At 39.1% G+C, this 12,998-nt stretch overlaps 1 protein-coding gene and 1 non-coding gene across 2 annotated transcripts in view; both read right to left on the bottom strand.

Moving 5' to 3' along the window:
* Positions 1 to 1,782: 1,782 nt before the first annotated feature.
* The window catches only part of TMCO5A (transmembrane and coiled-coil domains 5A), a 49,805-nt gene continuing 38,589 nt past the window's right edge, over positions 1,783 to 12,998 (bottom strand). The window contains 6 exon segments of the mRNA XM_053666373.1: positions 1,783 to 1,981; positions 6,108 to 6,148; positions 7,829 to 7,886; positions 8,935 to 8,999; positions 9,434 to 9,493; positions 9,939 to 9,995. Of these exon segments, the coding sequence (XP_053522348.1) occupies positions 1,783 to 1,981; positions 6,108 to 6,148; positions 7,829 to 7,886; positions 8,935 to 8,999; positions 9,434 to 9,493; positions 9,939 to 9,995 (480 nt within the window).
* Positions 5,660 to 5,764, bottom strand: LOC119048232 (small nucleolar RNA U13). Its single transcript, XR_005082294.2, has one exon. It is a non-coding gene; the product is annotated as a small nucleolar RNA U13 (small nucleolar RNA).

The raw sequence follows: 12,998 nt of genomic DNA, 5'->3' as shown, positions 1-12,998 counted from the left end.
AGTCAGAAAGAGAGGGAGAGAAAGATCGGTTGGTTGCTTCTCACATTCTGCTAAGCAGGGACCTGGTCTGCAACCCAGGCCTGTGCCCTGACTGGGAATTGGACCAGTGACCTTTTGGTTTGCAGGCTGGTGCTCAATCCACTGAGACACACCAGCCAGAGCTAACTTTTTATGTATGTATGTATGTATGTATGTATGTATGTATTTATCTTTTTACTTTTTGTTGCTGGCTCTCCTGACTTCTAAGCTGACATCTGTGCTCTGAATCCTCACTCTCAACTACTATATTCTGGGTATGGCCCCAAACCACAGTCAACATTTACCTTTACTTTAAGCAACATAAAGGGGAATCTGAGTATTCTAAGTCTGCAGGAGGATTTGCCTTTTCTATAATAACTTTTGAGCTATTTCCTCAGAATTACTCCACCCAGCTACAGCAGAGAAAATATAGAGATGAATAATAAAATACATATGAAAGGCAATTTAAAAAAAGTTTTCTTAAATGACTCTGAAACTACAATGTGTGAAAATACCTTTTCTTTCATGATTCCAAGTTTCAAAATCATGAGTTTAGACAGTATTCATTTTTTGTTCTGTCCTGGGGCAGAATTCTGATAAATGGAAACTGGTCACAACTTATCTTTCCCTTCTGTCAAGAATACAGTCCAGTTTCATGCAGTATTGATGACCCCATGTGGAGCAACTGCCAGCTTCCACGGGATCCCAGGATTCTACTGCCGTTCATTGCAGCAGTAAATGGTGTGTGCAGTGCAGATCTTACTGACATAGTAGAGGGTGTTTCCATTTAGGGTGCTGGGTAAATAACTCACAGTTATTTGTATTGTCAGACTACAGGTGTTTGCATATTGCTCTAGTAATTGACAGGAGAAAAGACTTTGGTTTTCTCTGAAGCTTAGGGTTAAGAATTAACCTGCTACATGCAATTTAGCAGATTAAGAAAGTCGCTTAAGTTTTTGGTACTTCTATTTGGTTACTTCTATATAAAATATTCATTTAAGGTATCACGTACTTTTAGTCTTCCAGGTAAGAATTGCTTTGCTGGCAGAGGGTCAGTTTACATAGTGCTTGGCATGTTACTTTCCTTTTCAGACTAACGTAGCCCACAGCTCTGACGTCACCTGTTGGACAGAGGCATGGGAACCGCCCTATCCTCTTTTTCCATTGTAGAACTCATCTGGTATGCAGGTGATATATCTATCTCTCCTTCCCACCTTCTTGAAGACATCGTCACCAAGAGGAGAATGCCCATTCAAAGAGAGAAGAGGGAGATGAAACCAAATAACATTGCTTTGAGGTTTCTGAATTTGGCCATGCATGAACCTCATATTTTTAGTTTCATGAGCCAATATTTTTTTGCTATAAATTCATAAATTAGCTTCAGCTAAGGTCACTTGCAACCAAAGAGTTCTGATGTAAGTAGGGAGCAATCTTCTGTATTACAGGGATCCAGTTTCTTAGATTAAGGTTGAAGAGAAGAATTGATAAATTCTAACTTTGCTTGGCATCTATGATATTATTCTAGAAATGATCTAGTTTGGTGTACTGTCCAGTACTCTTTAGCTTGTCCATATAGCCACAGAAATCTGTTGACAGAACTCTTTACTGGGCAAGTCAATCTTGGAAAGACAGTGTGGGAAGGGAAGATGATCGAGTAGGCAAACCTCAAGGGGAAAACTGAAGAAAACCTTTTCCCTTCACAAGCTCTGCCATCTCCCAGACTGACACCACTTGTTTCTTTTGCTCAAGGATATTTCTTGGGGATCAGTGAGGTAACATGTCCTCTGCCTCAAGCGTGAGAGATGGGAAGAGGAGGCATCTTAGCTTCCACAGGATGCCCTTGCTTAGTATCGCGGGCAGTATGTTGATGAGGACATCTGGATTTATAAAACTTATATGGAAGAACAGGTAGCCCAGCAGTCTGATGAAAAACAGGGTGGTGAAAAAGAAGTATCGAAAAATCCTGAAAAGAGAAAGCCGACCAACTGTTAACGAGAGGTTAGAAAACCAGGAACAAAATAGTAAGTCAAATGTAAATGCATGTTGGGCTCCTTCTTGGTATTCAGATGTCTCCCACTCATGGCTGCCTCTGTTCCCCAAAACCCCATACAAAGGCAGCCCCCTCCCCTGTGCTGGCCTGCTAGCTGGCTACTCTTTCTCCTACTACTGGGTTTTATTGTCTTCTGGCACATATCATTGTCTGCAATGATCTTGCTCCTTTATTTTCTGTTTTATTATTTTTGTTTCTGAGAATTGTTTTACACAATAGTGATACCAAATTATACATCATTGGCCTACATTTCTGTGATTCTACATCCTCTCCAACACTTGATTGGCTCAAATTTAAAAAATTTGGCCCATCAGGTTGGGTACAAAGTAATGTCTTATTATGGTCTTGGCTTTCATTTTCCTGACAAACAATAATGCTGAACATCTATTCATAGGTTTATTGGCCTTATGTCTTTCCTCTTGCCCACTCATCTTCTAGGTTGTTTGGCCTTTCTTATTAAATGTAGGAGATCTTTATATGTGATATCAGTCCTTTTCCACTGTGTGCATTTTAGTATCTTCCCTCGATTTTATAATTTTCACTTGCTCTAAACTGTGAAAGAACAAGTTAATAATTTTAATAAAGTCTAGTTTACCAATCCTTTCTTTAATTAGAATCAACACTCTGTGTGTTTTGTTAAAAAAATCATGTCCTATCCAAAGGCCTAAAAGATACTATTTTTCATTAAGAGTTTATGGTAGTTTAAAAATATGTCCACAAAGTCTATGATGCTTCTCCCTTTAAGAGATTCCCCTTCATTAGAGAGTGGATCGGACTTCGTGACTTGCTTCAAATAATAAAATATTGAGGAAGCAACAGTGTGTGACTTCCTAGACTATGTACTCAAGGCATCACAGCTTCCTTCTTACTCTTAGGAGGAAGCCAGCTGTCGTGTTGCAAGGACACACAGTCAGTACTGTGCAGAGGTCCATGCAATGAGCAACTAAGATCTCTTGTCAATAACTAACACAATTTGCTGGATGTGTGTATAAACTACCTTAAATATAAATCCTCTGTCCCCAGCCAAGCCTTCCAATGACAGTAACTTTGGCCAACATCCCAGCTATAACCTCATAAAAGACCCTTAGCTAGATCCACCCAGCTAAGTGATTCACAAATTCCTGATCCATGGAAACTGAAATGATAAGTTTGTTGTTTGAAGCCAGTAAGTTTTGGAATCATTTTTTAGGTGATAGTAGATAATTAATGCCAATTTTTTAATATCTATGTCCTCAACACATCAGAGCTTGCTTTTTGTATATATTCAAATCATTAATTTGATTCTTGACTTCATCCTCTCCACTGTTGGTTCCCTGTAGATTTTTCTTTGTTTTACTTAATGCAACCATCGTTTATGCCTGGGTCTTTTTTTATGCCATTGAAGTATCCAAAGAGTTCCTGGAGCATCCTGATAACCAATGTTTTGAACCATGCATCTGATAGGTACCTTATCTCCATTATATTTAATTCTTTTTCTGGAGTTTTGTTCTGTTCTTTCATTTGGGCCATAATTCTTTGTCTCCTCATTTTGGCAGCCTCACTATATTTGTTTCAGCATGTTAGGTAGAGCTGCTCTGACTCCCTGTCTTAGTAGTGTGGCCTATTATAGAAAAGCATACCTGTTAAGTTGCATGTGGTGGAGCCTTAGGTAATTACCAGGGAAGGGCAACCCATGTCACTGCTTTGTTGCTCTGTGTGGGGGAGGTCTCTCAGTGGGGATAATGCTGTTGCCCGGCCTCTAGAGTTTTGCCCAGGAGGAAGCTGTCTCCTCACTCACACTTCACTTTCTCCCCATATGCCACTGATGCCCTTCCAGTTGTGTCCTGGTTTTGAATCTCAGAGGGGGTGGGTCCTTGTGAGTCTTAAGTCCATTGAGGCTCTTTAAGAAGAGTCCCTTGAGAATCTGGCAGTTTGTGCTGCTGTTTTCACAGCCAGAAGTTATGGAGATGAATATTTCTGGTGCTGGAACCCTGGCCTGGGTGGACTGGACTGGGGCTGGGATCCCTTGCTCCTGAGGCATTCCTCACATTTTTTGTCTAACACACGTGCATGTGGGACTGCCCATTCCTGTCTCTGTGCCTCGCATCTCCACATCTTCATTCCTCTGCCCCCCTCCACCTCTCTGCCTCCCCTACTCATTGGGAATAATGTTGCTTCTTTAGATCCTTTGTTATTGGACTTCCACAAGCTTGATTTGCTGACAATTCTAGGTGATATTTGTTTTGTAATCTGTTTATTTTTTGCTATAGTTGTGTGCAGAGGTAACACATGTTTACCTGTACCTCCACCATCACAATACTGAATGTGAGACTAGAAGTCTCACATACAATATGTTTTAGGATCATTTTATTCATGCATGAAAAATCTTTTGGGGAATATGGAATTGAATTGACTCACTTAATCATTTGGAAAGAATTGATGTATTTATGATACTAAGGCTTCCTACCCATAACTATGGTATTTTCGTCTTTCATTTATGTTACCTTTAAAATTTCCTAATAAATTTTAATAACTTTTCCTGTAAATTTCTTTCTTTTTCCTATATTACCCTTATCCAGCTGTGCTGGGCTGCCTCCTGCCCCAGAACAAATTCACTACCCACTTGCCCTCACCAGTCAAAAACAGCACCTTCTCCCCCCATTCCTGTATTTAAAGTTTTCTGGTAGAGTTAATCTTGGTAACAGGAGCCAGGATCCTTTCTAGTACAGCATCTTGATCAGAATTGGGATCAGAAGCCCTTTACAAACCTCTTCCCACTGCTTTCCCTGAAGCTGGGTATGATACCCATGAGAAGGTTTCAAGATGACATCTGTGGGTTGACATTTCCAAGGAAAATTCTAGGAATATTCTATTTTCTTATCTTTTGAGTCAGTGCCCAATATACCAGTGTCCCCACAGGATGTTGCAGCAGGATAAGAGGGAAGACATTTGTAGTTTGATCTGATAAACTAGATTTGCAGGATGTGGTAAGGTTCTTTCCAGGACACCAACTCTTTGCAAGGCACACAGTTCTTATTCTGGGATCTCACATGGGCAATTCCATGCTGGGCACTGGTATTAAAGTACATATTAAAGACAGACTGGGAGTTTTAAGGATAATTCTGCTAGTTGTCCTTGGAATTGTGTATTTAGAGATATCAAAACAATACTTTACTTACCTGGTATAAAGGGATATTCCCCTTAAACAAAATTGCCAGAAAATTGGAGCTGACCTTTAATTTTATGTTAACCATTTTGGTGGAATTCTTTCTAAATCCTTTTCCATACTACCTTGAATATATGTTTCTCTATGCCTTCTTAAACAGATCATATTGAACATAATTTGACCTTTTCTTGAAAATGCAGGAGCTTCATGAATACCAGTTTTACTTTGCTATCACAGTGGATGCTTCAGGGACAATATCTTCTCAGTTGTTTGAATCTTGAGTCCTTTTTAAATTTAACAAGTATTTTCAAGCAATTATAATGTGCTGGATGATGTTAAGTGCTATCTCTTTTTCACAGTCATTTTTCTCTCTCTTTTATCTGCTGTTAGGCAGTGGTATACTTGAACTTAGAAGTTATCTCTCCATTTCTACACATATTTTTTCATGTCAGAAGAATATGTACTAACAGTGTAACAAAGTTTGAGAGAGGAATATCACACAAAAATAGCGTGAAAACCCAATCGTCATATGGTTATGAACCACAAAAAATCTCCCTATTTCTAATACACTGAAGTTACTGAGGAACCAGATACCTAAGCTAGTACAAATTGTTAAAGGCAAAGGGGAATGAGTGTAAGATTTACCACATTTGTTTTAGATGATATGATTCTTGTTCCTTATTGCTATTAGGCCATTGATTTTGAATACTGGAAAATTGAGATTAGTTGCCTTTGAAGAAGGTGGCCATCATTTTAGAACTGAGAAACGTAGTCATCAATGACACCAGTTTGCTGACTCTGTGTGTGTACGAGGTTCTTCTTGTCTACACTTTGCTTTCTGCCTGGATGGCTATGCATGACCCCAAGAAAGTATACTCAAAGATATTTACTTACTTTTTACAGACCCATATTCCTTTATTTTGGAGAGACTTAACCTGAGAGAAAAAGAAGGGACATTGATAAATTAGCAATTTCTGGAAGCTATCATCAGTGTCAAATAATATTCAGTGAACCATTAGTTAAGTGTTATATTTAGATAATGTCACACATATTTTATATGCATAAAAAGATAAAATTTTCAAAGATAACTGTATGTGTATAAAAATTTATGTAACATTTTTAATATAATGATAGAAATAAATGAAGTCATAGAAAGGTAAAGTATGTTGCTGGACATCAGTGAGCCTGAAGATCCATATTCTGATTCTGGGCTCTCAAGCACACTTTTGCCTTCTCCTTAGCTAGTAATCCTTAGAGAGGTTTACAAGCTGTGAAAACAATACAAACTTATACAAAGGGACAAGCTTAAAAACTTAAAAAATGTGAAGGTGAGGATATATCCTGGATTTCTGTGGCATCACTTTTCTAAAATATGTTCTTAGTTATTTCATTTTTCTTTTAACTTCCTTGTGAGATAAACAAAAAAAGGAAGAGGAATTATAATCATTTAAAATTGTGGAAGTGAGGCTAGTGGAATTAGAATGAGAAGCTTTCTGGGTTACACATTTGGTTCTATAGCTTGAGATTAAGTGGCATGCTACCCAGTGGGCTGCTCAGGTAGCCTCTCTACAATAACTGCTCAAACATCATAGGTCATAGAACCATCATGGGATTGATAATCTTCATAAAGACAGCTCTGTTTGTCCTCTGGAAGGTAGTCTGAGGGAATACTTTGATGAGCCACTGGGGGTAGATGATGGGACACATCAGGGAGCATGACAAGCTTAGTGCTAGAAGGTTTAATTTCAGAAGTTGTTTACTGAATAGATACACAATCTTGGGGTCAGAATAACTGGTTCAAGACAATGGGAACCATGGCCACTGTGAACACTGCCTAAAAAAACATCCAAACATCTGATGACTCCAAGGACAGTCAATGGTTAATTATTGATACTTGCTTCTTTTCTGAGATTATAAAATTTCTGGTGAATGCTAACCTTGGCTCTAAGGACAGTATAAATTACAAAGACAAAGTCCAACAAAAATTTATCTTTTAGTCTTATATACTTGCTGCTATTAGATGCCATGTGGGCTAAGACCCCTGGTGCTTCGTATCCAATTCTATTTCCTTCTGGCCTTTGCATGTGTTCTGGTGACATCATGATATTAAATAAGAACAGACACTGAAGCTGAATCATAAAGCAGCAATGACTTCCTATCTTTTGATTCACAAACCAACTCTGATTAGATGGTGAGAGATGCCTGGTGGTCTGTGTTGTGGGAGATTCGGGACTGTGTTGGGCTCACAGGGAAGAGAACTGTGATGGGTAGAGGGGGAAGGAGTGAGTGGTGCACGTGTCATGCGCTGGCCCCTCTCCACAGAGTGTACCCTCAGTTAAATGTTCCTTCTTATTTCCATTCTGAATTCTCTGAGGTCTTAGGCTATTTTCTTTGAGAACATGTCATTTGTGTGTCTATAAAAAGACTAAAAACAATTGTTCCTTGGTATCCTCTTTGTCTGTTTAGGTTTAGAATGCCTTGGAATTATGCCTGGTACTCTTCTTGGAAAGTGCACATGGGAAGACTGGTGTATGGTTGTTGGCGTGTAGTATTTGGGAAACTCCTTTGCAAGGCATTGGCACTGAGAGACACTGAAGATGGAGTGGAGTGCTTACCTTATTATTTTGGTGTTTGAAATCTTTTCTCTCAGAGTTCATGTTCAAGACTTTTGATCTGGTGGAAAGGAACGAAAATAGGGATTGGATAAGTACTCTCGAATATTCATATTATGGGATGGTTATTTAAAAACAGTTTTAGAATCTAAAGATATGCTGTCCACTATTATAGCTAGTGAGTATATATGGGCATTTACATGTAAATTAATTAACAAGAAAAATAGTCAGTTTCTCCATTACACTCAATAGGTGGCTAGTTGCTACCTACTGGATAGCAGAGAAAGTTCTATTGGGAAGCCCTGCTCTAGGATCTCAGCTTAACAGTCAAGCCATGCCTACTGCTCAGGAAGAATTTAGGGAGACTTGAAGGTGTCCTTTAGGGGTGAGGATCTCCAAGTCTTAGTGTCCTCACTCCAAGGCTGCAGTGTGTATTTGGCCTAGTTAGAGGCTGTGTGCAGTTTGGGTCTCTTTCATTGGATTCCCAAGATCCCAAAATATTTAATAAATAGAAATACTTCACTGAATTTAGATTTGACTTCCAAAGAGGGTGAAGAAATGGAAGTGAGGATTTTGGTTTCGGTTTCTCACCATTTAGACTCTTATTTATTATTTCTACTTTTCAATGTTTATAGTTTAATATAGCTTAAATTTTATGCTATGATAGCTTTAATCTGTGTCTAGAGATTGGTTTCTCTTTTATACCATATGGTTCAGTTCTCATATGTTTGGGGGAGGTAAGGATGGTATTAAGTTTTAAGGGATTTTCTGTGATATATAAGGAATGTCCTAATTAAAGGTTACTAATCAATAACTCTTTTAAAAGCATATGTTCTTGGCCTTAATATAAACTTAAATAGTTGATAATATAGTAAAATTATAAAGGGAGATGTGTTTCTCAGGTCTTTTAAGAAGAATGGGAGAAGGACCCGCTCTTTAAAATTGATGTGGTCCGAAGGGGGTCAGCCGGATCCTAACAGGGGAAGCCATGTGGTGTGGGGGCTCACTCAGTTCCAACTGGGAATTGGTCAGAGAAATGTTTGCTCTGACCCAGGCTGAGATGGAGTTACCACTAAAACCAGGATGTTCCTTTGTTTGCCAAAGCTCACACTTCTTTCTCAAGGAACCGAATCTCTAATTCTTCTTCTATTTTCCTCAAAGTTTCTTGGTACTTCTTCAAAGAGAAAGAAAATAAACCATAGTTACTGATCAGAAGCTTTATGCTTTTTCTACTCCTAGTAAGCGTGTATTATTATGTGGTTACATGAATGTTTGGTATTCCCACTGCCACTTTATCTCCTTTCCTAGCCCCCCTCCCCACCACTATTGATCTGTCACTACACTTCACTATTGGGCAGGTCCCTAGGGCAATAGGAATTATAAACAAATGGGAAAAGTACTCATTAGTAATTTAAGAGCACAGAGGTTGGGAGACCAGGGCAGTAATAGAATGATATTGGTGGTAGGGTTTCGAAAACCCTAAAGTCCTTTGGTGGTACCACCTTGAAGAGTTAAAGTTGTTCCAGACTGTATTCTTTGAAAAGCCTGGATACATTTCATCCTGTACCTTAATAAACCCTTTGCTGTCCCTTGACTGAGAAGCTGTACCTTTATGCAGAGGGCCTGATCTTCACAGAGCTGGGCCACAAATGCAAAGTCTTCCATTACCTGAGCAGCAAAAATTTAGCCTTAAATTTCTCTCAGTAAACTGCTATATAAACAAGAGTATACTTGTTTCCTTCTACATCCCAGTTCCTAAATGTAGTTTTATAATTGTTCTAAATTTTTTTTCTGTACATATGAACTCATTTCATTTTTTTGAGGATAAACAATTAATATTTTACCATCCCAATGAGAAATATTTGGGAAAAGTTGGGAGAAGAATGCATACTAATTTGTTGGGCTTACAGATTATGGAATGTACCCTGTAAAAAGATCAAAGAGAAGTAAGCCCAGAGGATTTTATTCATCTTTTTTTTCTTTATCTCCTTCCTGGCCCCATAATGGTATGGATCTGGAGCCTTAAAATTCAGTCACTTGAGCAATGTGTTAGATGGTCTGGTTGAGGATTTAGTTTCTCTTCCTTTGGGAGAAGTAGTGTTTACTTCATTACCTTGTTCAGCTCCTTCTCTTGGTCAGCACAGGAAGCTTCCAGCTTCTGTATCTTAAGCTGTAGAAAGGGACAGAGATTGGTAACTCAGCAAAATGAAAACCATATAGGATTCCATTCTGAAATGCTATCTGGAGGTTGTCTTACAGGTGGCTGGAGGATATCAGGCATGATTTCAGATGTCTTTTTGATGGAGGAGCCAAACCATCCAGCATCCTTCACAGCTGCCTGGTGAGCCTGCTTTTCTATACTTCCAACCTTTCCCCATCCATCAGTGCTTCACCCCTAAACTTCAATTCTAGCTTTCTTCTTAGCCTTTTCTCTTAGGAAAAAAATCAAGCTTGAAAAAATTCACTCTTCCTTTTTCTTTTATATATTCATTGCTCACTCTATCCTCCCTCCCTGTATTCCTCTTCCCTCTTTTCCTTCCTTAAATATTTGATGAAAGCCTGTTTTATATTGGCCACTAAGACGGAATGACAGGGAAGGGGCCAGTGGGAACTAAGGATACAGTGGTAACAGGGTTGATAGGGTCTCTGCCTCAGATGGCTGACGTCCTGGTTGGGGGACATAAATAAGTCAACATGATAATGATAAATGCTGTGAAGGAAATGAAAACAGAGTAATGTGATGAAAGTCAATGATGGTATAAGATCTATTGCATATGTCATGATATTTGAGCTGATGTCTAAGGGATAAATATTAGAAAAATGGATATCTGGAAGAAAAACATATGATGCAGAAGTTACAGCAAAGGCCAAGACTGTGAAGTAGAAAAATCTGGTGTGTATGGATAAGTTACTATATGGCTGGAACATAAGGGAGACTGGTAAGAAGAAAATTAGATGAGGAATGTTAGACATGGATGAGATATTGTGGGGCCTTATAGTTTCCAGAAAGAGTTTGGTTCTTTATTCTAATTATTGTGAGAAGCCACAAAAGAGCTTGAAGAAGTAATGGCATGATCTTATTTGTGTTTTTAAAGAGGAGTATTCTATGTGTGGGAAGTTCAATGTTTAAAGAGTAGAAGCAGAAAGAGTTAGGAGGCTACTTCAGTGTCCAGATGAGGGGTTATCGTACCTTGCAAAAGGGCAGTAGTAATAGTAGTAGTAGTAGATAGAGAGAAACAGATGAATTTGGGGTATATTATGTACATAGAGCAGACCTGACTGCATCTTCCCCTCCTTCCATTTTCAAGGCTATTGTTCCCACTTTCACCTAAGTAGCATTATATTTGCACTCTTCCAACAATTCCTGTCCCCTCCAGCCAGGTCCAGATAGCCAAATGTGCTAAGGGCTATATTTTCAAGACAATGATCTGAGTCACAGGAGTTAAAGCAAGTGCTGAACTGATCCCCTCATGCAAGAGGAACAGAAGCAAAAGGAATGCTGCATATTTCATAGAATTGAAATATGAAATATGCTGCATATTTCATAGAATTGATATCAGAGATATCACCTGATAATTCCAGAATACAGATGGGGAAAAGGGAATGATTCAAATGGTTAATAATACTTCAGAACGCTTTAGAATTGGGTTAATCACTGCCAAGAAAATAATAGCCATTGTTCTGACAATGCCTGGAACTCTCTATCTACTGTCTATCATCTCAGGTCACCTGACATAGCCAGCAGAGCCAGACTTAAAGTGTCACCACTAGATTCTGGCCAGGTTACTGCCAGAAAAACTTGCTCTGGGGAGAGGGAAGAAAAACTCCTGACAAAAATAGGCAAGGGGCTTCATAATCCTTTCTAGTCCTAGCTTTGATTTCTTCCTAATAGAAAGTTTTCTGGATAAGATTTCTGGTTAAGACAGAGGTGTAGGTGAACACATTCTGCCTCAAAACAAATAACAGCCAGAACTGTCATAAAATTGAGCTGTATGGGAGTCTGACAACCAAGGATTTAAAGAAGCCACAGTCATCCAGACAGATAGGAGTGGTGTGGAGACATGTGGAATTGTGGTGTGGTACAGATAGGTGGTGGCAGTGGATCAGGCTGTCCCATATTCATGTGTGGTAGATAAAAATTGGGAAGGATACCTTGGCAGCAAATGATCCCAGCGAAAGGCCAGACCACACTGCCCAGAGTTCCAGTGTCATGAGATGAATCCCCACGACTTCTGACTATAAAAACCAGTGGGAGTAGGAGTGGTAGAAGAAACTGTCATGTTTTCAGGAAACTCTGGTTAAAGGGCATGCATGGACTTAGAACATACCCCCTTTGGGATTCAGCACCAGGGCAAGGGCTGGAAGGGTGCCAGTCACATATAAGGAATAAGTGAAGTGACTGGAAACAAGACAAGTGCCAGACAAACCTGCGGAAGCCAAGCAGCTACGCCATCCCTTTTCTAAGCTCTCCCCCCACACAGAACCACAAAGCAGTGAAACAGGTTGTCCCACCTTGATGATTACCTAAGACTCCACCCCACATAATTTACAGGTGCCTCTTCTACAAGAGTTCATGCTGCCAAGACAGGGAGTCAAGTAGCTCTACCTAATACACAAGAAAAAAAAAAAAACACAGGGAGGCTGCCAAATTGAGCAAAGAAATATGGTCCAGATGAAATAACAGAATATAACCCCAGAGAAAGAACTCACCGAAACAGAGATAACCAACCAATCAGATTCACAGTTCAAAACACTGGTAATTAGGATACTCAAAGAACTCACTGAGATGGCAACAACAACAAAAAAGACCCAGGAAGAAATGAAGGTTACGGTAAGTGAAATAAAAAAAAATCTGCAGGGAACCAACAGTGGAGAGGGTGAAGCTGAGAATCAAATCAATGATTTACAATATAAGGAAGAAATAAACATTCAATCAGAACAGTGAGAAGAAAAAAAATTTAAAAAATGAGGATAGTCTAAGAAGCCTCTGGGACATCTCCAAATTTACCAACACCCAAATCATAAGGATCCAGAAGAAGGAGGAGAAGAGCAAGAAATTCAAAATTTATTTGAAGAAATAATGAGAGAAAACTTCCCTAATTTGGTGAAGGAACTAGATATAAAGTCTGATAAGCACAGAGAGTCTCAAACAAGATGGACCCAAAGAGGACCA

The sequence above is a fragment of the Artibeus jamaicensis genome, unplaced genomic scaffold (assembly GCF_021234435.1).
Source record: "Artibeus jamaicensis isolate MK-2021 breed Jamaican fruit bat unplaced genomic scaffold, CSHL_Jam_final contig_1132, whole genome shotgun sequence".
NCBI lineage: Eukaryota > Metazoa > Chordata > Mammalia > Chiroptera > Phyllostomidae > Artibeus > Artibeus jamaicensis.
This window is presented reverse-complemented; position numbering and strand designations above follow the sequence as displayed.